Consider the following 26,884-nt stretch of genomic DNA (forward strand, 5'->3'; position numbering starts at 1 on the left):
ACGGGCTCGGCCGCCTGCCTGCGCCGCGGCGGCTGGTACTCGGAGCCGAGGCTGAGCAGGCTGTACACCTGCCCGTTGTTCTCCCACTGAATCCGCTGCTTCCAGACGGCGGGGGGCAGCGGCGGGGGGTCGCGGCGCGGCGGCGGCGGCTGCTGGCAGCCGGCGGGCCACAGGCAGCTCCAGTAGATGCACGCGTGGAGCTGGGCGAGCAGGAGCCCCGCGGGCGCGAAATGCATCTTCTTCTTCTTCTTCCTAGGTATCCGCGAGGGGAAAAAAAAAAAAAAAAAAAAGGACGAAAAGGGGGGGAAAGGAGGAGGGCGGGGGGCGTCTTCCTGCCCGGGGGGGAGGGGGTCTCGGCCGCGCGTTCAGAAGGAAAAGGCGGGAAACGGGGCTCAGGCTGGGCTGCGCCCGGGCGATGCCATGAGGGGCTCCGCGGGCCCTTCGCGAGGGAAAAGAAAACCCGGCGAGGGGCAGGGAGGCGAGAGCGGCTTTTCTTCTCCCCGGTATTTATAGGCGAGGGGATGCGAATAGGAGCCGGAGCAAACAATCAGCCTCTCATCTTCCTCCGGCTCGTGCTGGTGTCTGGAGTGAGGGAAGGAGGAGGAGGAGAGATGAGGGACTTTAAACTTTCTGGCACATTTGCAAAGTTACACAAGCCCTTCTGGCTGGCTGCTCCCCTGCTATTTGTTCACGTAATGCGACTGGAAACGTGCGAGCCTGACAGTTCCCCCACGGCTGCCCGCAGCCTTCGGGCCCGGCCCGGCCCGCGCGGGGGCGGCCTGAGGCAGAGGGGGCAATAACGGCCGCGCGGGCCGTTGGGCGGCGGTTGGGCTCCCCCCGCGCGCCGCCGCGCGCGCGCGCAGGCCGTTGGGCGCGCTCAGACGCGCGGAGCCTGCCAGGCCGCGGGGCAGCGCCAAAGTATGCCGTGGGGCAACGCCAAAATATGCAAAAGGAAAAATGCTATTAGCTCATCAGCACTGCAGAGACCAGAAGCGGGGCAGTGGGGAGGGGGGCGTTAGTAAGAAAGGAAACATGTTTCTGGAAAAATGTGCTGGCCAGCACATCTCTCAGACTGGAGCGCCTGCCGGGGACCTTCATTTAACGTTGAGCAACAGTCAGATTTCCTTAATGACCTTTTAATTAGGAGAAAACCTTCATCAAATAAACTCTTGACTATTGACTTTTGGTTTTCTGCGTATGAGTCACACGAGAAATATACTACCAGTGCTCCTCCCAGAGTAAGTTTTCAATGAAAAATGAAGTTTCGCATGGGAGAGACTTAGCCTTCACTAGAACAAATAAACTTGGCTCAGAGAGCATCTCCCCGAAAGTGTGCTTGGAGAAGAGTGGTAGGTTGTGATCTGAAATGTGGCTTGCTTCCTTCCTGCTATTACAAGAGCTCATAAATGCTCTGTTTTGATAAGTCTGATCACCCAGTGAGGCGAACAAATTAAGATCCATGGATTTCAGCCAGAAATCCTTATGGGTGTATTTTTCCAAGGGCTGTTTGCTTATGAATACTTGCAAAGGAATGGAGGAGAATACAAAAGTACTCCTTCACCACAAGTTTGATGATGGTGAGGACTTTTCACCCTGTGAAACCGTGCTGTTGTAGGCTGGAAGTTTTTATCTTACCAAATTGAAAGCACCTTCCTGATGCAGCCAGGTTTCACAGGTTAACAGTCCAGGTGATACTGGCTCTGCAGATACCTACAATTGCATTCTAGTAATCTTGGTATAGTTCTCTTGAAAAAAAAAATACTGCAGTTTAATTACGCATTACTTGAAATGGATTCCACTTAATAACCAAATCTTGCAAAACACGATCCTGCGGCAAAGGATTGTGAGTGCTGATTTAATCTGCTATCTGATTAGCAGTATAAGTAGTACTTCATTTTAAAGTTGCTCTGCATAGCCTCTGAAATCAGTGGTGCTATCTGGGGTGTTAAAGTTACCGTGTGGACAAGTGGGTTAGAATCTAAGCCTGGTGGCTGGTGTAGACTGCTCCCAGAGGCACGCTCTTTGCTTACTCTGTTGTTCATCTCAGGAGAGCTGTGCTGCAGACAAGTGTGCAGCCTAGTGGACTTACTTGAGCACTGTTCATGTCTCTGCAGTCATCTAGATAATCTAAGGGTTAAAATCACTGGGAAATCAATAGTTTCCCTAAACATTCCCAAGCTGGAGAACACTCTGGAAAGCGTGAAGAAGGTATGCATCCGAGAAAGCATAGCCTTCCTTCTTGGAATACTCCAGTTGGCTAAATGCATGCTCATTATCACTGCTAGTGAGCACTGGGCTAGTAGGGGGCATCTGCTGAACTGAGCCTTCAAAGGGAACAAGTAACCAGTCATTTTTGACATGGAGGAGCCAGACATTCCAGTTAGCACCCTTCTGGATAGCCCACCACTGCAGAGGTTTTKGGGTTGGGGTTTTCTTACTCATCATATTTGCAGATATTTTTCATTGTGGCTTTACAAATGTTATTCTTCATTTTAGGTTTTGCCTGGAACAATCAGTGACTAAGACTGAAGAAGATGAAATGCTTAAAAATGAGGAAAATACARCGCTGAAGAAATGAGGTTTCTGTGTTTCTAATCTTTTTCTAATTCTTACTACTGTTACAAACAGCAGGTTGTTTCCCAGTGTGTGATATTAGAAAATGTTTCCACACCCTGGGATTCTAGCCATAATTCTTTATGYCTTGCCTGATTAAGCAACTATTTTTCATAAAACTGGAGAAAATATAGTTGTGGATAGCCCTGCCCATTTATCAGCCATTTACATTGTTTATATTTTTTTCCGTAGCACAACATTTTTTTTTAATTTAGGCTTCATAAATCATAAAAAACACTAGCAGCATCCCTAGAAAGTCAAGTCCTTTATTGTTAGATGCTTATGTCCATTCAACTACTGTTCTCTCCTCAAAGGTTGCTAATCACACCTGTCTTTCATGACTTGGTCTATTTAGGCCGTTAGAAAATCCAGCACTGGCTGTGGTCCCAACGTAAATAGATATCAATACTTTATAAGTATAGCCAGTCATTTCTCAAAACCTGAGATTAGGAGGTATTTTATATTTAAGTCTAACTGGTAAATTGTTGCAGGACTCATTCAAAGGTAAGAAATGGAAAAATGTCTTCAATGGCATGTGGAGCACTTGGTGTTCACCTTATGAGTATACCACTATAAAATAGCAGTTTTGAATCTAAAAAATGGAAGATTAACCTGAATTAAAAAAAAATGGAACCAAAGCCATTTGAATTTGCTATGTCTAAATAGGCATGTCTTAAGAAGGACATCTTAAGGACCTTTAAGCTTACTACTGTTTGTTTTGTTGATGAAAAAACTCTGATGGTGTAGTATAGGGAGATTTTGTATTTTTATATCAATCAAATCATACACTATGTTTAATGTTGTTTTTTAAAAAAAGCTATCACTGTATTGTTATAGATGCATTTTTGATAAAACTGAATTGTGTARGGATGACTAGTTTGTTTTTGCTTAGTGTTAAATTGAGATGCTTAGCTAGAGGCAGATACATGAAGAAAGAAATATAAATAGTTGTATAAAATCCTTACATGAAACTRGACAAATTTTATATTTGTGTAGTTCCTTGAAGCTGGTATTTACTCATTTGGGATCAAAAGTAAAGCCATTTTGTTGTTTGCTGAGGAGTTGCTTTGAGAAAAGTCTTCATGTGTAGTGGGTGGTTTTAGCTTGAAGAGTTTTGAGGGCTTTCTGCATTTGAGAAAAACTTAGTTTACTCATCCATTAGTTATGCATAAGTAGGCAAAATAYGTCCTCTGATGTTTCTGCTTGCATAAACATTGAGTTGTAACTAGATTATTCAAACTTACCTTCTTTTGTAGATCTTACTGATCTTACTTTTTGTACTTGTTCTTTTTACATTCAAATATTCAAATCAGGTAATTTTGTCACATACCAGAATATTGCATATTTTTCTGAAGTGTATCCTTATTTAAAAACTCACTTATAGGTACATTGCATGAAAAGAATCCTAATTGTAATGAATTCCCCCTTAATATTTGAATTAAAATATTAAGATAGTCATTCTGGTATGTGGATGTCACTAGAAACTAAAGATTCTGAGTATTTACAGGCTCAGGTCTTTAATGAGATTTTTTTTTTAACAAACCAACCTAATTGCAGACTGGAGTCACAGACTTTCTCTGACATCAGTAGGCTTTGAAGCAGACTCTGTAATAATTTACTTTAACCAAAGCTAATCTTCCAGTTAAATTTAGTGGCAATTTTTAGGTCTGATTTAAAATCTTTAATCATGCAGCCTTCTATAATCATAAATATAGATCAGAAGTAAACTTTCAAACTTCTTTGTTTCTGCTGTGAACTTACAAGGGAATGCAAAGATTTTTGTTTCTGTAATGGACTTCTCATCAATCAATCAAACAACAAAAATGATCAGAATTTTTAATTAGTGGGTTATCTCTTCACATCAAGATCATCAGTCAAAATGTCACCTCCTTGGTGCCTGTCTAATATTTTTGGTTTATCTACCTGCATTACAAAATTATTCTGTAGTTACTTTGCTGTGTACCCTGGGGGTGACCCTACTTGAGCAGGGGACTTGGGCTAGATGATCTCTAAAGGTCTCTTCCAACCTCAGCAGTTCTATGTGGTTCTATGCATCTCTGCAGTGCTCTCAGAGCATAGTCAAAAAAAAAAAAAAAAAAACAGTTGAATAATCTGAGGTAGGTGTTGGTCTGGTCTTGTGCAATGCCTGAGGATAAAAGCTGTTTGAAACCGGTGGAGTTTTTATCAAGCTAGGGTTTTGCACTGAGGTTTTAATAGCAGGATTTTTAAGATTTAGAGTGTTGGTGTGTTGGTAAAGCTGAATAAGAATGATTTCACAACATGTAATTGCTTGGTTTCTTACCTGAACCTAGACATACAAAGATCATAGTGAAAATTAAACAGAAAACTTCTCTCTTCTGAATTTATAGTGTGCTTCATCTTTGAATAATGTTTTCTAACTCCGTGTTGGTCTCACAAAGGTTCCTATAACAGGTGACGTTTCTTAAAAAGTGCATAAAAAATAAGACAGCTGCTGCAGTTTCAATTAGAGATCTGAAAATCCATTGGGGTTCCATCTTCTTATGTATCAGCACCTGTAATGAAAGCTTCCCTGACTATTGTCCTTGAAGTATTCGTTGTAATGTGCAAAACTTACCATCAGTGATTATTATCATTGATGATAATTATCACTGGGGGCAGCATTGGCTGCGGTGACCGTGAGAGTGGAGTGGGTGGAGTTCAAGATCGTAGTGGAGGAAGCAAGGCAATAAGTAGGATTTTAGCTCTGGACTTGAAGGAGAGCAGACTTTGGCCTCTTCAGGGGACTACTTGGAGGAATCCCATTGGTCAGGGTCCTAGAAGGAAGAGGGATCCAAGAGAGCTGACTAGTATTCAAGCATCACTTCCTCCAAGCTCAAGAGGGGTGCATCTCTATGAGTAAGAAGTGCAGCAAAATGGGCAGGAGGCCTGCATGGATGAGCAAGGAGCTTCTGCCAAAACTCAGAAGAAGAAAGTACACAGAATGTGGAAGAAGACCACTTGGGAGGAATACAGGAATGTTGTCAGAGTATGCAGGGATGTGATGAGGAAGGCTAAGGCCCATTTGGAAGTAAATCCAACACAGAATATCAAGGACAACAAGAAGGGCTTCTTTGAATACATCTGTAGCAAAAAGAAGACTAGGGAAAAGTGGGCCCGCTGCTGAACAGAGTGGGATCCCTGGTGACAAAGGATCCAGAGAAGGCAAAGTTACTGAGTACCTTCTTTGCTTCAGTCTTTATTACTCAGGATAGCCCTCAGGAATCCCACAGCCTGGAGACAGGAAAGAAAGTCTGGAGAAAGGAAGAAGTCGAGGAGGATCTGGTTAGAAATCATTTAAGCAAACTTGACACCCACAGTTCCATGGGCCCTGATGRGTTGCACCCACGAGTACTGAGGGAGCTGGTGGATGTTGTTGCTAGGCCACTCTCCATCATCTTTGAAAGATTATGGAGAACTGGAGAGGTGCCTGAGTACTGGAAGAAAACCAGTGTCACTCCAGTCTTCAAAAAGGGCAAGAAGGAGGACCCAGRMAACTAYAGGCCAGTCRRCCTCAYCTCCATCCCTGGAAAGGTGATGGAACAGCTCATCCTGGATGACATCTCYAAGCATATGAAGGAAAAGAAGGTGGTCAGGAGTAGCCAGCATGGATTCACCARGGRGAAATCCTGCTTAACCAATCTGAGAGCCTTCTATGATGGCATGACTGGCTGGGTAGATGAGGGGAGAGCAGTGGATGCTGTCTGTCTTGACTTCAGCAAGGCTTTTGACACTGTCTCCCATAACATCCTCCTAGGCAAGCTCAGGAAGTGTGGGCTAGATGAGTGGACAGTGGTGGGTTGGGAACTGGCTGAAAGGCAAAGCTCAGAGGGTTGTCATCAGCAGCATGGTCTAGCTGGAGGCCTGTGGCTAGTGGTTTCCCCCAGGGGTCAGTACTGGGTCTAGTCTTGTTCAACTTCTTCATCAACGACCTGGATGAGGRGACAGAGTGCCTCCTCACCAAGTTTGCTGATGCTACCAAGCTGTGAGGAGTGGCTGACACACCTGAGGGCTGTGCTGCAGTTCAGAGAGACCTGGACAGGCTGGAGAGCTGGGTGGAGAGGAACCTCATGAGGTTCAACAACAGCAAGTGCAGAGTCCTGTACCTAGAGAGGAGTAACCTGATGCACCAGTACAGGCTGGGGACTGACCTGCTGGAGAGCAGCTCTGCAGAGAAGGACCTGGGAGTTTTGGTGGACAAGTTAACCATGAGCCAGCAGTGTGCTCTTGTAGACAAGAAAGCCAATTGTATCTTGGGTGCATTAGGAAGAGTATTGCCAGCACGTCAAGGGAGGTGATCCTGCTGCTTTCCTCAGTCCTGGTGAGGCCACATCTGGAGTACTGCATCCAGTTCTGGGCTCCCCAGTAAAGAGAGACATGCAGCTACTGGAGAGAGTCCAGCGTAGGGCTCTGAAGATGATTAAGGGACTGGAACATCTCTCCTATGAGGAACGGCTGYGAGAGCTGGGCCTGTTTAGCCTGGAGAAGAGAAGACTGAGGGGGGATCTTACCAGTGCTTACACATGACTTAAGGGAGGATGTCAAGAGGATGGGGCTGGACTCTTTTCAGTTGTCCCATGCAAGAGGACAAGAGGCAATGGGCACAAACTGAAATACAGGCAATTCCATGTGAATATAAGAAGAACTTTCCTGTGAAGGTGAGAGAGCACTGTACCAGGTTGCCCAGAGAGATTGTTGCGTCTCCTTCTCTGGAGATATTCAAGACCAGTCTGGGCGCGATCCTGTCTAATGTGCTCAAGGTGACCCTGCTTGAGTAGGGGGATTGGACTGGATGATCTCCAGAGGTCCCTTCCAATCTCAACTATTCTGTGATTCTGTGACTTTGTCTACTTTGAATTTAAYAAATTATGTGGTAACGCATACAAAAGAATAGAAGTTCAAGGCACTTCGAGTTAAGAGCCCACTGTCTATACATTGATGTCCCTAGTAGGTGGTGATGAGTTTCATTTAGCAAGATTAATGAAATTAGATTTGTACAACATGTGTATCAACAGTACTTTTTTGGTTTTCGGGAGTTCAGTCCTCAATTGTCTATATAAGCAGAGCACATGCACTCTGGAACTACCTACCATCTCAAAATGCCTACTAATTTCATTGAAGTTTTTGAATATTGAAAAGGGGACATCATGATAAACCAGAAATGCCTAAGTAAGTTCAGAAAAAAATCTGCTTGAACAGTTCTGTACACACATATGTCCATGTCATGGCAGGGTTCCAGAAGTGAGAGTCTTCCCTTCTACATATAGACATTTTGCACAAAAGACCAAAAACACAGCTAGTAAGTCTAAGCTGAGGAAGAAGTGAGAAAACAATTAATTGTGTATTGAGACACTCACCGAACTGTTCTGAGAATAAGAACATTAGTTATGGAAGGAGAGGACTGGATGCCCTGTCAGATCAGTCATTTTCCTTTCCTTTTCAGCAGGGGAGAAGTCCTTGTAAATCTTTTACAAGATGGAACACTGTTCAGCAAACCTCAAAACAGAACAYGTTTGCAGAAATTTTGGAACATGATCTCACTATGCATCTCATCAAAGATATTTACACTGTGCAGCAGCGATATCGCTAAAACAAAACTAACTTTGTAAAAATGGCATAAAGGAGTTTTAGATTCATACAGTCTCACTCATTTTCATATGTAAGTCTTTGACTCGAACAAAGTCTTTGAAGTTGAACAAAGTTGACACTCAGTAATTCTGACTCAAATAAAACACCCACAGCGGTTTTTCCTTTGGTCTAATTTTCATCATAGTATTTTGTCTTACATACCAATATTATGAACTTAGGTTACAAGTTACAACTAGAAATAATTTCTAACTGTCCTCTATACTTGGAGTCCTATAGTTCTTTCCTATCTTGTATACAACGTCTTCATCTTCTTAATCATTCCTGAGTTGTTTGCCTGGTTATCACAGAGATAGGTAATTTTCTCTGTTGAACCTCAATGGTTGAGAATATGAGGAGAACTCACTTTCAAATTCCACGGTGAATTTTCAGAATTGTTGTAGGAAAGAACCCTGATAAGGTGCATACAGAGCTACAATCAAAATAGCTATCAATAATGCCATTCATAAAATATGCGTACATGACAAATGCACAATGGTGGGATGGTGAGAGAGATAGTTAAGAACTTGCAGAGTAATTCCAGTATCCTTATAGGTAGGATTTGGATCATCCGCTGCTTTGGATTTCCGTGAAGAATATATAGTCAGTACACAACAAAAGCATAATATCGTTGCATTAGCAAGACTGTTCTTCTAGCTGAGCATCAAGGACATTAGAAACACAGTTTGCAATTTGCCTTCAAAAAGAAATGAGGGGAGAGCAGAAACAAGTGATACAAGCCAGCTTCTCTACAGTGAAATCTACTTCTGGCAGAACACAGAAACTTACCTGATAAAAAGGTCTTTTTCAGATGGAGCGAGATTTGAGTTCTGACTTAGAAGGTGTCTTAAAGAGGTCAAATTCCCATAGATAAACAATATGATTTAGGCATCTTTATGCCATTAATCCCTCATAGATGTCTTAGTATTGTTATATCTAGTCTTGTCCCAAGGTAAATGTGTCTTCTCAGAGAACAAAACGTAAAGCTATAGCCTTACATTTTCAACTCAGTCTGAATTCCTAGCTTGACATTAACAAGCAAATGTTTGATATTGTCAAGAGACATGTTAGCCTTCTTTTGCTTATCAGACAGAATTATGTGTAGGAGGTTTCATCTATACATCCTGAAAAAGTGAAGTTTCTGTGAGGATTAAGTAAACAGATGAGTTGCAAAACATATACATTTCTACTCCTGGAACAAATCAACATACATACAACATGTCAGTTTGCCTAAACTGATGATCTGGACTGGTAAGCATTTCTTGGTTGCAGGATATGCCTTATCTCAAGGCATATCCAAGTGTAACTATTCTGGGAAGTTTGAAAAAAGTAATGTCTAATTCAGTGAGTCTTGGGAAAAGCTAGCTTTATTTATTTACCTTCCTTATAAGGCAAGGAGAGTACTAAACCTATTGAGAAATTGTTTGTTGTTCCTATTCCTACCCAATCTAACTGCGTGATCTTGGTACCGTTATCATTCCTCCTTACTCCTCTCCTGCTTTTCCCAGCTGTTGCATCTTTCTCAAGCCAGATTGCAAGCTCTCCAGGGCAGGGACCACGACTTCCAAGGTACAGGTTCAGTGATACTCACAGTAGGATACTGAGTCTGACTGTTACTTTTGGCCACTACTGCAATATGAATAGCATTGAATACAGGCTGTTGTCTTGAACAGATGCAACATTTAGAACATTTGAAAGCCTTCATGCAGCTGTGTGTATTATTGAACAAAGTTGTCACTCTGCAATTCTGACTCAAGTAAAACACCCACAGCAGTTTTTTCTTTGGTCTAATTTTCATCTTAGTATTTTTCTTACRTACCAATATTATGAACTTTTTTTTACTGTTCTTCTCTGTAGCTCTGTAACAGATCTATTTGAAATGCATTTCCAACCAAATCACTGCTTCCAGGTAATTATTGGATTTCATTTTAGCTCTTGTCTTTGCTCAGATAATTCAAGAAATTATTTGAAATAAAACATTAAGTAGTGCAGTTAGATTGGCAGGAGTGTTTGCAAAAAGATGTTGAAGACTGGGCAGTGCCTGTAATACTTACTTTACCAACTAAGAATAGTAGCAAAACAGTACACTTAGACAGTCCTTGTTTGGTTTTGATGAGCCAAGATAAAAATCGGTAGTTAAGACTGTTTTCTTTTCACAGTCAACAGAATCAAGCAGCTACTAATTGAAGACCAGTCTTTGAGAGTAAGCACAGAAACTGTCATGGTATGCCAAGTTGATTTTATTGTTTTTATTCCATTTGATTGGAAGTCTAAAACAGTAACTGGTTTAAACTGCATTGCATGTGTGTCTCTTGCCAGTCATTGTATACCAGATTACAGCTTCTAGTATTATGATCAGAAAGGACAGTAGAGAGGTGTTCCAGCTCCTACATGTTCTGCTTTTCCCAGTGAAAGGTCTTTGCAACTGCTCCACTGGAATCTAGCTTCATAGAAGAAGTAAGATGAGTGCTGTCAGTAAGAGTTTCCCTGAAGAGCCATGAGAAATCAGTAAGGAATAAGATAGTCTTGACTTGATGGCATTATTTTGCTCAGTGTCTTGCTTGGACCTCTCAAGGAGTGTGAGTAAGGAGCAGAGCCGTTAGCTCCTATATGGACTGTATCAACAAAAGAGACCTTGTAGAATAGAGAACCTGAATAAGCTTTGGCAAGTGTCAGGAACAAAGATGCTGCTTGAGGAGGATGACACTGAATGTGTGGTTTCAGGAGYGTTTTCCCCACAGGCACACAGGAGATGATCGATCAATGCAGTGTGTCTGGAGCAGAATCATATTTAAAGTTTTGTGGGCAACTTTTATTTCCGGTGAACAACTCCCATGGAAAGCAGTTGAGTTATACTAGGGTGGGAATTCACAGCAGTCAGTAGAGCATTTAATAGATTTTTTAAAGAACACAAATTCCTTAATATGCTGTATTTTTCACATTTTTTATTGTAGCTCTGGCTTTGCATTTTAGTTTACATTACAAGCAGAATGATTTCCTACACTATTCTGCTGTAAAACTTTAGCTAATTAAAGTTTATATTTTGCTATGGTGGGAAGTAGGAACAGAGCACAATTTAAAATATCTGATCTAATTAATAATGGCAAGATACTCTCTCAAAGTACCATTTGTCTTTCCATCATTACTGTAACTATCCTCACAGGTTAGTATTCCACAGAGACTAAACAATGATGAGTAGTAACTTTAATTTTTATTACATTGTTCATCATGAAGATCCAACTCCCCCATCACTGTTCTTTGCCTACCATTAAGGAAGAACATGTCATCTATATTAAAATGATGTTGCTGAGCAGTGTTGGATAGGAAGAACATGTCATCTATATTAAAATGATGTTGCTGAGCAGTGTTGGATAGGAAGTGTATGAAATAGTCTTTTTTAGAAACCTCTGGGGAAAGTTATAAGTAAGATTACATGTGTTAGAATTTAGATGAGAATTTGGATTTACAGGACTTTAAAGCCAAAAAGGACCAATATAACTATATAGTCTGATCTTCTGCATAACACAGGCCATAGAATTTCACCCAGTAATTTCTGCATAAAGCTTGTAATTAGTAGCTGAGCTAAGATATCATTTTTAGAAAGAGAATCTTGGATTAAAGATTTCAAATGATAGAGAATGCACCACATCCCAAAGTCAGCAGATGCAATAGTTTCTTCCCCTCACTTAAAAACAAAACAAAACTGTGCCCTATTGATCTAAATTGAACACCTCTACCAAGGTGATTATCTTAAAGACAGTACCTGCAGTAAGAAGGCCCCTTCTAACACCATGGTGGTGTCTTAAACATGTGATGATTGGAAAAGTCAAAAAAATCAATTGAATTTTGTTCATTTTCCTTGAAAGATCCTTTACCTTTTCCTTCTAGCTGCTTGCTTGATGAGAGACTGCCAGTGCTGTTCTGAAGCACCTTTTATAATGAACCTTATATAATCTCGGGCTCTCAACTGGCTACCCTTCATGGGTTTTCTGCCTGTGAGAAAAGAGCACGTTGCTGCAAAGGAACAGTTTGGGGTAGGACATCTGGTGAGCAGAAAACATATTTATTTAACTTTGCTTTCTTCATTCCAAGCAATACAGTGCTACTGGACTGATAAAAACACTAATGAGTGTCAACTAACAGCAGAGAGCCACCTATTCTCCAGCATCATTTTCTAGACCAGGAAGTTTGGTTGTCTAAGCACTTAGRTACAGTCTGACCCCTTCTTCTCATGAAGTCATCAAGCAGTTTAGTTTGGTAAGAGAAATTACTAAATCTTCCATTTTGTTACATGTTTTATGCTTTCTAAATACTGGCAGCAGAGTGAATCCTGCAGAGCTTGAAAAAGTTCAATTTTCTTAACCACTCGCAATTTATGTTCACAACACATGATCRTAGTTACTGTTTCTAAAAATTTCTGTCTTACGTTATTCATCCAGAATCCACATTCTAACGGAAAGGCATACTAGATAGAAGGACAGCTCAAAAATTGGTTGAATACAGAGTTGCACAGAGGAGAATTGGCTGAATGCAAAGTTCCAAGGAGAGAAGTCCTTCTACAGAAGGACTTCAAATATGATGTAGTTCTACTTCATAGTTCACAAATTTCACCCAAGCTTAAAATATGTTGGATAAACTGTATCTTATATATGAAAAAAACTAACAAGACTCCTTTCTTAGAGGTTAAAGAGAGATAGCAATCAGAAAACGAAACAAAGGACAAATTTCCATTTTGATTCATCTAACTCAGTCAGTCTTCTCTCATTCTCAGCTTCACGTGCTGTCCCATTCAGTCCTGTGCACTCTGGATTGTCTTATGTGCCTCCACACTCCCATTTCCTCAAACTTTGTCTTAAGATACATTTCATCCAAGAAGCCTACAAACCAGAATGGAACTATTGAAACATCCATTCCTCTTCTTTTTGAGCCTTTGATGACCTTGTAGCATCCAGAGAGCACCTTTTATCTCTTCAGGTTTTTAAATGCCTCTCATGTAGATTTACCTTCATTTTTATCTTAATCACTGTGGAAACACCCTTACCAGAAAAATAATATTTTCATAAATAATAAATTTTCTTTTGTTTCAAAATATAGGATACAATTCAGTAATTTTCTGTGGCATAAAATGGATGTATTATTATTTGTGCCACATTAAATCATGTTTGCATATGCTATACAAATATTTTAAATGTATTATTTCATAAAGATGTTCCAAACAGTGAACAAACTATATATGTTTGTAGCATGCATATTATGTTATATTATGTTATCTATATTATATATTATATTATATTATGTATTATAGTAATATAGTAATRTCCTTGAGAAAAACAAACTAACTCATTTGGACCCATAAAAAAAAACTAAGCACTGAGGTTAAATCATAAAATGTGGTGGGCGGTTTCTCATTACAGTAAACCGCTAGACTATTAGGTATGCAGGCAATATGTGTCTGTTTGCTCCTGTGGATACTAAAAGTATTCTGAATTCCTCAGAAGGACTTTAAATATTATGTTATAAAATGTTAAACCAATACCTTTAGGACAAAAACAGAATCCAACACATGCCACCTAGATTATTAAAGAAGGTTGAAAAATAAAAAAATCAAGACTCAAGCTTCTGAAGAATTTTTTAATGGAACATATTTCCACTTCAGCTATAAAAAGCTCCAGTTTAAACTCCTGCACTTGTTTACACCTGAGACTAAAGATGTAGCTTATTCATTTGCTTTTGGAAAAGGTTATTTTTGTTTCAACCAAAGCAGCTCTTTTTTTTCTTTGTATTTTAGCATCTTTGAAATTAAAAGTTACCCAGTCTTTTTAAAGGGAGCTTCCTGTTAAAGAAAACAAAGAAAATTATATGCCTGAATCTAGTAGGACAGTTTGTTGTTGTTTATGTCTACAGTGGACCTAACAGCAATGCACATAGTAGCCAGTTTCCTTTTTGGAAGTAAAAAATGCTGCCCTCATTTTGTTAATGGACAGATTGAGTTCACCAAAAGTTAAACATTCTGTACAAGAATAAAATGCACTAAATAGGCTTCTTAAAAATAATATGCTTTGGGAAAGAAGCAACTCAGAGTGCATTTGTGTCAGGGTTGTTGTGAAAGCAGTTTCTTAGAACAGATCTTTGCAATGGTTTTTCCACTTCAAAATGATGATTGTTGGTTTTGTTAATGCAAATTTCTGTGGCATTAATTCTGGGAATTTGTCCAGTTAAACACATTCTTCCATTCAGCCCAAGAGGAAACTCTCGGCAGCAGTTCCAAATTGTTTTTTATTTAAGCAAGATCCATGTGGAAACCTTTGTTTCGTTTTGAGAGAGCCTTAGACTTACCGTATGTAGTATAATGATACTTAGTCTCAGAAATGCAGCTTTTTCAGGCCTGATATTGCAGCAAATAAGTACTGATCCAAAGCGGTTTCATACCATTCGGGAACCTGGGTCTTCCTAGCTATCRGTGATATTATATGTGCTCATTGCCCTCTCCTGGTTTCATCTGGTAATTTGTCAGGTTTAAAATGTCTGAATCAGGTCTTCTAAGAATGTCACGCTTCCCTCTGACAGATTTTTTTTTTCCTTGTCCAGTCTAGTCTATCATTGGTAAACACGGTTTCTCAGCTAGTACAAATTACCCCTCTCATCAGTGTGCTGGCAACACAGGCTAAGAGCCAGCACTGTTTCAAATTCTCTCAAGTCAGAACTAGCGGACTCTGTTTACTCCAYGTGCATGTTATAATATTTATCTGCTGCTCACCTGTGCATTCAGGTACATAAGAGCAGTTCAGGCAATGCTTGAATTTAAAAAGTGCTTTTGATAAGATTCTGCACTGCATGCTTGTAACAAAAGAAAGCTGTCATGAGAAAATAGATCATTAAAGATAGAGCTCTCAAAGGGCAGCGGTATGTTTTCTTTAAAAAACCTGTGAGGTAGTTTTCTTCATAAAGGGGAAGAGGATGTTCGTTGTTCCTCCAGTGAACAGCTCTACGCTGACACTTGTGCTGTTTAAATTAAATAATCTAGAATTTAGGGGCAAATAAAGAGATGACAAAACTTACTACTGATATGGGGTTTGGATTTGGCTAAGATAGAGCCAATAGGAAGAAATAAACTCAGCACTTACAGTGTTGGGCTCAAAAATGACTGCTGTCTGTAAGAAAAGTCAGCTTATTTGTCAAAATGCCTGTATAATGCTTAGGATCTGAAAAGAAAAGAGAAACCTACCACATATTAGGACCCAAACAGAAAATGTTGTTGTATAAGTGATGCATAAATCAGTAAAAACATTCATGACATAGCGGACATCTGGGCCCACCTCCTGCTCTAAGCAGGTCCAGTTACAGCAGGTTCTTATGCCCAGACAGTTTTGAATACCTCGAAGGATGAAGATCCAACAGTCTTCTGGGTCCCTGTTTTAATGTTTGACCTCCCTCATAGTGATTTTTTTTTCTTATAGTAAGTCAGAATTTCCCATGTTCCAACTTATTTCTGAAGCCTCTTATCCTGCTGCTTCTCTTATAATGAGTTAGTTCCTTGGAATGAGACCCTTCTGTTCATAAAGCAGAAAACTGAGGGAGGCAGAGGTATGACAGAGGTTAAAAATCATGAATGATGCAGAGAAGAATAGGGAACAATTTTGTTTATATTAAAAAACAGTAGAATTTCCAAGTTTACATTAGAAAAAATGAAGTTCTTTTTTTCACAGGATATAATTATATTGTGGACTAACTGCCAGTGCATAATATAGAGGGCATATAAAGGGATTTGGAAATTAATGGAAGATAGATCCATGTGTGTCTTAAATCCAACAGTCTCAAAGCAGCTTTCTGTGCTCAGGAAGGCCCTAGTTTACTGACTTCTGGAAGTTAGGAAAGTATTACAAAGGAAGATCACTGCAGATAGAGCCTGTTTACCTGTGCCTCCCAAGCCATCCTGTACTGGATGCTGTCAGAGACAGCCTACGTTATATAGGTGGCACATGCAGTACGAAAGTTTGAATTAAGAGCCCTGGGGCCCACAGTTATTGGTCAGAGAAATTAGATATTTTAAGCTGCACCTTTAATAGCACAGGATGCAAATTACAACAAAAAGAGAAGTGACACTGATTCTGACTCTAAATAAACAATCTTATTTGGGGACATATGTACCTCTGTTCATAAATTGAAGGAAATCAGGATGGAGCCCTTTATTGACTGAAGCCTCTTGCTGGTAGTGTCTGTCCTGTTGTATGTATCAGCTGTATGTTTTCATCTGCAATGCAAACAGATTCTGTTATCTGGAGATTCATATACACATATGTGTATACACACACATGTGCACACACATATATACATATAGCATTTGTTCACATATGCATGTACATGTGGGTGTGTATGTATAAAATGTGAAAAAAACTATTACATTTCATTTAGAAAGTTGTTCTCTGCCCTACTATCTCCTGTTCATGTGAAATAAGAATGCTAAAGCAGTAAAAAAGATTATAAAGGCCCACATCTATGGAAGGATTCTCCCAACAAGAGAAGTGGGAAGGGCAGCAGGCTATTCCAGTGTCTTGCAAAGACACTTTCATAAAGGTCACATTAGCAATAAGGCTGGATGTGTGAAGAATTGGCTGGATGTGCCTCATAGGCAGCATCACAACACAGAGTGCTGTAAAGACTTTTGGTTCTGCTGCAATTAAGTTTTCAGAACAGCCTAAATTATGCAGAGGGCCATAGTGAAGACCAGAAGCAAGAAAGGCAATCTGAGAGTATCTATACAACCCRTGTCCCTGTGGGCTGCAAGATACAGGTTGTATCACTTAAATACACGTTGAAGAATTATCTCAGCTTTTCCTGCTTTTAATGCAAGTCTATGTTTTCTAATTCAAATTCTGATTCTGAAGTTGCATTTTTGACCAAATCCCTGATTAGYTGATATGTTAGAAAAAGCACATTAAAATCTATAAGCAAGATTTTCGATCTTGCAAATCTTCAGATTTTCAGAAACCTGGCATATCCAGTGTTGTCCTGAAAGCCAGTATGCTGGCYTTCCTATATGSAAGGCCATAGTTATAATAGTAAAATAAAACTTCATTTATCCGTTAGCTATGGTATTTATTAATCTGCTCTATTTGTAGATAATTCCATTCAGATCCCAAATTGTACAGGATGAATGTTGCTGGTTCAGAGACCTCCCAGGTGTTGGAGAGCTCTTTAATTTGCGATGGGATGAGACTTGAACTGGGTGTTTAGACTAAAGAATTTGTCTAAAATAACTTTCTTCAACTTCATTATGCTCCCAAACTAATCTTTCTGCCAGATTTAGCAGACAGGCTGGTAGGTCTGGTAGGGAAGTGTCCACATCTTGGAATCTGGCTTTTATATAATATGATGACACTAAAAGGAAATAGAACTTTAGGTTCTCCTTATGGCTAGAGAAGTAGAGTTATTGCTGATATGCCAGGTAGCATACACTACTTACTAGACTTCATATACTGTGTTGTACTAGGTAGATCTTCAGAATAGAAGAATTTAGACCATGTCTCAGAGGAAGCAAATATCTATGACACAAGTRTTGTAAGGATATCTCTACCAGTAGTCCCAGGTTCCCAAGTTCAAGATGAAAGATTGTTGTTGTTTAAATTGTTTGTATCAAGACAATAATATCCCCCAGTGCAACCAACTTGATTCATCACCCACGTACTTTGTTAATCAAACACACGTCTATTTCCTATTTTATTTCTACTGAGTATTAAGCATGTAAATTAAATTGACTTTTATCATCATCCTACGCCTCTTCTTTTGCCATATATTCCTTTGGTAGTATAGTCTGTTTGTTCTCCTATAAGCGCTTGTATTGCAGCTTGTTAGGTGTCGTCTGACTTCTCTCCTCCTGGCTCCATTAGAAAAAAAAGAACAGCTTATTTTATTTTCCAAATGGTAGCACCAAATTAACATCCAGTCAGAGATTTTTAATAATGATTTGAAAACATCATATTTTTGCCTGGCACTTTGACCTCTCTGTTCATATCTAAGTGATGGTTTATTTAATTAGGTCAGAAAAGCCACTGGGGGTTGAAAAGTGTCGAATGTTTTTCTTTTAGAAGGTTTTATGTATATTAGAAAACCAAACTCATGAAATAGGAAGCAATTCTAGGTAGAGCGCTGGACGTTATCAAAAGCAATGTAAGAGAATAGGTGAGAAGCACTATCTTGAATGTAGTCCAGAAGCAGTTAGATCATATGTGATGAAAACTGTAATTTGTTGAAAGTACTGCTATTAAATACTTCACTATATGATGATAGTAGCTCATTGGGAGCCAGCTTTATTTTGAGTCACTGCCAACTAATACCATTGTCCAGCACATAAGGAGATGCTATGTTGTTCAATCTACCATATTTTATGTGGGATGCAGGTGAAATTAGAGTTTTAATAACCTGCAGCAATTATATATCTAAAAGTAATCATGAAAGGTAGGATATCAGCCTTGCTATAACAAGCAAGTTATAATATGGACAGGTACCCATGTAAATTCCCCTTTATACTTGTATCATATTGGTTGATGCAATAACTACACGTAATTTATTTTCTAATCAAAACAACATATTTATCATGAATAAGTGGACAAGCAGAATTTTGCAAGTCTGCTGTGGCAATTATATTAATAATTCATATATACTTCACCTATATAAATAAATTCAAATCAGTAATTTAGCAAAAGAGCACTTCTAATTATCAAACGATTTCATGCATTTAGATTTTTTGGAGCGTCTGGCAATCTGATRGCCTTCTGCTTCTTAACAAGATGATTCTATGCTCCTGGCTGAGTTGTGGTTATCACGTACGAATGTTTTCTCTGAACTGCTCATCCATTTTTGGACATAAGGTAATACCTGCTGTATTTTGTTTCTTCAGTTCTCTATTCCATTGTTTTCTGCTACGCCACTGATACTTCTGAGAATTTGACAAGGAAAAGTCACGCAACTGATGGTCCTACTGTGGTAGTCTCTTATCAGTACGAGCTTTAGCCTCATCTGAGGACAGGTAGTGATGCAATACATGTCTGGAAGGTTTCACTTCTCTCCTTTCATACTGGGGAAACAGGTAAAGAGACAGGGAAAGAGGAACAGCTGAAGTGGTCAATCCTCGAAAACAGTAGGTATCAGGTAGTATTTAACATTCTCATTATGTCTGAGGTAAATGAATAGATTATTCCATACCATAGACAGTAATTCACTTGCTGAGTAAATGTGATACTTTATAATTTAATTATTAAAGGTGTTTAGATAAATATTATTTCTGTACGGTTTTAATGAGAACTGAAGGCACAAAAATCCACCACCTAAAGAATTGTCACATTATTTTAGGAAAGTAGTTCCTTTGAACATTCTGACAAACATCTGGTAAACCTGTTGACAAAACAGAAAAATCATAACTGAAAGGTAAAAGGTTGACAGCCACCAAAATTGTCTTCTCTTCCACCAAAAGAATTCATACACCCTATGAAAGCAAGCCTCCTCTCAGTGCCTAGCCAGTTTGCCTCAGTGCTGACCTAGAGGCACTCTCTAGAAATCAGTGGACACAGTTTGTAGTTGATACACTACAATATACTACCTCTYGGTTTGTGTGCCAGTAAGTACTAAGGACAGGAGAGGTTTTATTTTGTATTTCATTAAATGACTCGCTACAAAATCATGAGGCAGTAGGAAACTGTCAGACATGGTTCTCCTTCAAGGCAGTGCCAGTCCTGAAACCTATTGGCTAAAAGGATCCTCTTCTTTTTCTCGTTTCTTCCTATCTGTGATCTTTACTCTAGTCCTGTTTTGAGAAATAACTTGAGTTCTGAAAAGGTGAGAAAGAAGGAGACTAGGAAAAATAAATTCCTCCTAGAATCAAATAGATTATGACTGGAAACTGCTTCTTGTGAAAATGTTAATGTATTTCAAAAAAGCTATTAAATGTAAAAGCATCTCTCAGTTTACTTCATCAAATTCAGGGCCCAGTGCAGCCACAAAGCGTGTTTCCATTGCATATATAATTTTTAACTTCCACAAGTTTCCCAGTAACAGATTTTTATGCTTCCTTGCTCACACGACACATTGCATTTTATTGCTCATACTTTGTGTAAAGACCAGACCATTAAGTATTAGGGGGCTATTACAGGAAGAATTACTAGTCCCACGAGATCAGAATTTGTTCTAAAGTCTGTAGTTGCCTTCAGAATTCCTTTCTTTAAAATACTTATTATAAATATAATCTCTAACAGATGCTGATTTTTCTGTGATGTATTGTAACACAGATTCAATCAGATATGCTTTAACCACCACCATCCACAACAGATTGCCTTTTTCAGCCAAGATGTGACACCATAAATTGCGTTTCACATTTGAAATGCAGTACAACTCTCTTAATAGTCTCTTAATCCTTTTTATTTACCTTTATGTTTCTTCTAGCTTTGGCACTTAAGCGGAGAAGTGGAGGGATCTTTTACATACAAATTGACTGAGTAGGTTACAGGCAAATGACCATTCTCTGAGCCTAGCTTCTGCACCAATAGATGTATTTTATTTTGCCGTACATAAGAATTGCATCTATGGTTGCTTGCATTGCTTTGCAATGTCAGGAATGTGCACATTCTCAAGTTACTCCTGTTTCTTCTTGCACTCTCACCTTCTCCCTCATTTTCTTTCTTTGTCCCTCTCTCTTGTATATGTATATGCATGCATATGCTTATATATACACATTTGGTCATCTTTGTTCAGACAATTATGTTTCTGTAAATGCACTATTTATTTTATTTTATTTGCATTTCCTTTCTGTTTAATCTTGACACTTGGTGTGAAGATTTTGCATATGCTTATAAGTCTGCATAATATTTTCTAGAAGGTGAGAGAGGGAAGTGGAGAAATTTCCTAGAACAAGAATTCCAACATTATCTTCAAGTGTTATCTTTTATACCACATTCCAGTCATGAACTGRTGTCACTTTGCATTAATTAATGTCATAGCACAACAAAATAGCAAAAATAGGATTATGGCAGGCATCTATTTGTACAACTAGGAAAATTATCGTATACTTTTTCCTGTGATACAGTGGCATACAGACATCTCAGTTGTCATTAGAAGAGGAATGGCCCTTGATCATACAGGATCATATCATATGGTCATGAGTATAATACAGGAAGAGTATCCAGGAACAAGACTCACAACTCCTGAGCTGCACATTTGTGAATTAGCTACACAGTCACCAGCCTTTCTCACAGTCTGATATATTTTACTGCAGGGAAGATGAAACCTTCACATAAAGAAACACATAGGCTTAATTGGTACSTGGTGTAACTAATAATTATTGATTTATATTGCAACTCCCATAGACCAAAATCTATGGAGCTTCTATGGTGGGACACTGCAGTCAGTATAACTCTAGCAGCAACTCATCACTGTGTTTAAAAGTCAGTACAGGAGGGGGTCCATTCTCTCTTCAGTTTTTCTCTAGTGAATTGCACATCACAAAAAAATTTGACCCCACTGAGATCATGACAATGTAAGTGAAAGCTGGATTTAGTTTGATGAGGACTTCAAGGCTACGTAAAAATAAAACAAATTCTTTCCTCTGTCTTGTCAGCTTATTTGCAGCTGCCTTTACAGCCTTTCAAAGGAACAGGAACTTCAGCAGCTGAGATCAATACATAAATAGAGGCACTCTTGGCATGCCCACCCTGTCACTTCTGTCTCATGTTCTCCTCAGGAATCAGGTTATCTTTCCTTCACCACAGAATGAAGTCAGTCAAAATTCAGTGCAGCTTTAARCAAAATTTAGCTAGAGTATCAAAGAAAGAAGAATGGCTTATATTGGCTTTGTTTTCTAGTATTTTATGTTTTTAATTAAAAAAAAAAACCTCTATGCTTAAAACGTCTTTCTGAGCATATTTAAAGCTATCCTCAACTGCTGGAGATGCAGGGTTTTCCCTTGGGCTGTGCTGGATTGGATGCCTGTGATGTTACCTTTTTCATGAATGGTTGTTCACTCAGAAAATCTGTTCATCAACTTTGATAAAAATCTGTGTTTAATCTGCTGAGAAAGACAGCAAGCTAAGATATATCATATCTCTCATCTTTCTCACCATGACAGGTATATCAGCATGACCAGTTCATTTTTTTCTGTCAATATCTAGCATTTCACAATCAGGTTGCCTTAGAGTTTCTGTGTAAGTCAGTTGGACAGCGTCACATACTACTGCCCTATCTTCACATGTGGTTGCAAGCTCATTACACCCAGGTATTCTTTTTGATTTCTGCTTTGATAGAAACAGCACCAAAACCTCAGTTCACAAATATAAATAATTACTCATTTGAGCAGTGATAGGTTTTGGGAAGAGGCATTGCCCTGGTCTTTCACCCCAAAAAAGTAAAAATGCTCAATGAAATATATGTAAAATCTTATTGTTTATCCAGCTGGACAGGACCATAGTTATAAATTGTTTGAAGTGGATGAATACTGATGTGATTTTGGAAAATGCATTAAGCAGGGAAAAATGTTTTTCTTTTATTATAAGTCAATATTGGGAGGGAAGGAAGTATAGTATAATTTGCCTTAAGTGATCTCTTGGGGGACAAACAAAGATTAACTGCTTAATGGAGATGGTCTTCTCAAAAGTTTAGAGAAGAATTTATTAGATGTGTTTAGGAATATTCAGAGGCTCCTTAGAGACAGAATTGTTTGGTGAAGTTGGTAATTTGTATAGTTTTTTGTGTAAGTTTATTGAAGAGAATGTTTTATCATGAAGGACATCTCCCTCTTAATAATCAACCCTTTGATTTAATAATTGTTCTCTTTAACCAAAAATTCTGCAAATAGAGTAACAGAAACTGAAATGTGTGGTCCTGTATGATAGTTACTGTTTTATAAATATGTTGGTTATAAAGCCCTCAGTATATGTTTCTCTTGAGCTGTATTTCTAGGTTAGTAAACCAGTGAGGCTACTTGAAGGGACTTCTGGGGTCTCTGCTTGTACTTTGAATAGCCAGCTGTTTTCCAAAACCAGAAAAATGTTTGATTAAGCAATGGTGAGGTTAGTCATAAAATGACAGTGGCTTCTGGCTTACTGACTGTGTGTGGTGAGGAAAACTGGACTTCATGAAAAGAAGGTGTGGAAGTGATAATCTACACAAAAGTTCTCCTATGGGAGTATTGCTAGGAGCTATCATTCTGCATTCTGGAGGATAAATGACTCAAATATATTTAGTATCATCAATTTTACACAGTAGATTTTGATCTTCTAACATTACTGAATATTTTTGTAAATAAAACTCTCTGTAGATAYGCTGCATAACTGTAGTGTATATATATATGTCTGCATATTGGTGGATTACACTTACAGAGAACCTTGGATGCCTGAAGGTGACTCCAGATTTCATGAGTATAGCCAGGCAGACAACAGCACAGAAGGTTACTTCTAGATGTTACTTCAGAATGTTCTTTCCTGGGGGTTATGGGAATGTTACTTCAGAAGGTTAGGTTATCACTATCATTCAGGGAGTTCCAACTGAAGAATAGATCTCGTATGCCCCGGGAACAGTATATAGATAAAACTTGCTCTGTCAAGCTTATAGTTTAGGTATATGATTAGAGAGAAGACGTATGTGCAGGGAATTCTTGTCAGAGCTAATGTTCTTCTTAAAACCTCAGCCCTGTGAATCTGTGAGAATCTCTACTTTTATTTATAAATRAAATAACTTTTGATCCTAGGATCAAATGCCATCATATTGAGATAGCAGAAATGGCACCGATGAGGCTAAGAAGTTACTTTCAAATGCTTGCTTCCAGGCAGGAGTTATCTTTTTTAAAAACAGTGAAGATGTTTTTGTGCAGCTTGTTCTGGGTTATTGCATCTTGGAATGAACAGTTAACTAACATTAGTTTTTAACTTTAGGCCTTGGACAGTTGCTATAACTGAGGGGGTACATGAAAGGAGAAAAAAGGTAGTCAGTTGACAAGAGCTAGTTGTGAATGGAAGGTGATGGGAGATAGCAAGTGTCAGGAAGTTATGGCCCAGTGTTGCTTTAAACACTAGTACAACACTTTATAGTATTGCTTTTAGTTTTGAACAAAAGTTTTTGTATGTATTTCTCTGCTCTATTTGCAACTATATAACTATGGCCTTGCATATAGGAAAGCCAGATTGGGAAACAGCCTGACTTTCAGAAATCAACTGTGAAAATATTATGAAACTGGAAATAATGTAAAACTCAAATATTTTGTTAATAACACAAGAAGAAGACTTCTAAGGCCAACCGCTTGGTGCTGTTAACTTTCTCCAGTAACTTCAGTGGAGGTACAGTGATTTGTGCCATGGAGGATATGACCACAATTTTTAACTTGGTAATTTGCCTTTAAGGAGCAGATAAGCCAAGATGTCAGTGACCTTGGCAACGTTACCTGAGTAGCATAGTTTCACTAGGATGAACTGTTCTTGGAAAAATTCTTCCCTGTCTGAGTCACAATCAGGTTGTCCTTCTAGAATAAGAATGTGTGCTGTTATTCCTCTTCCTCCTGTCCCCTGGAGCAGTACATGCAAATTCCAGCTCTCTAGTCTGGCGTTTCAGTTTCTGTAAGGCATTCTCATGTTATCACAGTGTACAAATTTTTATATTTTGTAGTACTCTTCTTAAACTGTGCTGCACCAGAGCATCTAGTGTAAGTCTTACCCAGTGGTAAGACTTTGAAAAGGTTTTTTTTCTGCCTTTGTCCACAAAAATGAACTAAAGTAGTTTATTTGTCTCTTCCTTATGGCGTATAAAGTAAACAGTTATTTGCAGTGGTAGCAACAATTGGAGAAGCCATTATATGTAAGCTTAAGAAAAAAGTGATAAGGATATTCATGTGAGAAATACTAGGCAGTCCATCTGTTAACAGTTCTCAGATATTCAAAAAAGATGAAGGCTGCTTGGAGAAGGTCACATGCCATTTAAACATCAAATATATTATGAATAGTAGATGTTTTTACTTTCTGTTGAACAAAAGAAGTAAATATATATATATTGTTCAGATCATGCTGCGTGTAGTGATTTTGTCTGTTTCTTTGTTTCTTTCTGTCTTTTTTCACAGACACATAAACTTCCGTACCAAAAAAGAAATCATGTAAGGCATTTCAGATACTTCTAAGAAAAGTGGATGGTGATGGTAATGCTTTTAATCATTAGAAGTGTCCAGAACACTCGGTGATACAGAAGATGCAGATTGGATGCCACTTTCAGGTTATGAGAACCATGGTTTGAACACTGAAGGAAACAAGTTCCCTGCTCACTGGGCTAGAATATATTGAAATAGATGTGTTCTCAACCCCTCAGCCTGACACTGTTTTGCTCCAGAAGCCTGTTAACCTAATCACCAGGTTAGAAAGTCCTCCTGTCTCAGTAACTGTTATATATTTTGAGCAAAGTGAGTGGGTGTAAATAGACAGAGGTTCTTCCTTAGAAGGTAGTCTGTCCTAGTTGTTAAAACATTGTGGTGACAAGTAGGTAACATTGGCTCAAACCACTGCCGTGTGTCAGGCTGAAATGATTTTATTTGAGATTTCTCATCTCTTAGTCTGACCTTCAAAAACATCATTTCTCCAGACCAAAGAAGCCTCTACACTGGCATGAAACTACTGTGTATTACACTTGAAATAGCTCTTAGCAGCAGTACACCAGCCAAAAATAATTATGGTCGATTCCCCATTATCTGAGGGAAAGAAACAAACATTTTCCCAATAGYAGAAAAACATGGATGATGCAAGTACTGGGAGCAGTCACGTAACCAGTACTCATAAGAGTGGCCAGACCTAGGAGAATCTCTGCACTGCACACTCCTGACACTCCAAACTAGAGGAGGGCTTACTCATTCAGACACAATGCACAACCTGAACTGGCTTTCTGAGTGCACAACATTGCAACAGAGCTAGTAAGCTTTCTAGGAATCCAGAGCGCTTTGCAGCATAATAGGAGCCAGGTCATATTTGATATGGCACGAACACAAATGCATAAAATCCACTGACCTCCTACTGACAAAGAAGAGCCCCTTGAATATGTCTTCAGAAGGTTCCACAGTACTGGTTCAGAGGGCATGGTCAGAGACAGCAGGTCTGGCTCTCCGCTGAGCTAATCCCAATCCAAGCCTAGGATATATTCTGTGTAAAAGCTGCTGTGCTACAGCTGAATTCTGCCCCAAGAGAATAACTCAAAGAGCCTGGATAGCTTCTTGCGAAGCCAGCTGTACTGTCTCTTCTTCTGCAGCATGATTAATCAGCTGCAGAGATCTGCTACTCACGGACAGTCAAGTGGGGAAATGTATGAAAAATGTGTTAAACTCATGCTACTTGCTTTCCTGGTGCTTGCTGGCTTGCCACCTGCATGGTGGATATGGGAGTCAAACAGCACTATATTGTCCTTGAAATCTTGTCATTATTCTCTTTTCATCTTTTACAACCTTCTCAAGCATCTTGCAGGCAAAACTGCAAGAGTCCATTGCTGTCAATCCGTGCTCAAAGAAACGTAGCAGAGAGAACGGTGGGAGAAGGTAAGAAAAAAYAGACATAAAAAGAAAATAAAAGCAATTTAGCATTGAGTGTATACTCAAAGATGCCAAATTTGTACACTGCGTTTA

At 39.1% G+C, this 26,884-nt stretch overlaps 2 protein-coding genes across 2 annotated transcripts in view; one reads left to right on the plus strand and one right to left on the minus strand.

The window, feature by feature from the left end:
* LOX (lysyl oxidase) overlaps window positions 1-625 on the minus strand; it is an 8,792-nt gene extending 8,167 nt beyond the window's left edge. Inside the window, 1 exon segment of the mRNA XM_085305405.1 lies at window positions 2-625. Coding sequence (XP_085161531.1) covers window positions 2-236 — 235 coding nt within the window. The 5' untranslated portion in view covers window positions 237-625.
* A 1,888-nt stretch (window positions 626-2,513) lies between these two features.
* Window positions 2,514-26,884, plus strand: part of ZNF475 (zinc finger protein 475) — a 62,429-nt gene continuing 38,058 nt past the window's right edge. The window contains exons 1-5 of the mRNA XM_085305407.1: window positions 2,514-2,579; window positions 10,416-10,480; window positions 12,349-12,513; window positions 18,996-19,124; window positions 25,346-26,797. The gene's annotated coding sequence lies outside the window, so the exon portion shown is untranslated. The remainder of the gene's footprint in view (window positions 2,580-10,415; window positions 10,481-12,348; window positions 12,514-18,995; window positions 19,125-25,345; window positions 26,798-26,884) is intronic.

Source organism: Rhea americana, unplaced genomic scaffold (genome assembly GCF_003343005.1).
Source record: "Rhea americana isolate MKP2758 unplaced genomic scaffold, rheAme1 scaffold_22, whole genome shotgun sequence".
In the NCBI taxonomy this organism is placed as follows: Eukaryota; Metazoa; Chordata; class Aves; order Rheiformes; family Rheidae; genus Rhea; species Rhea americana.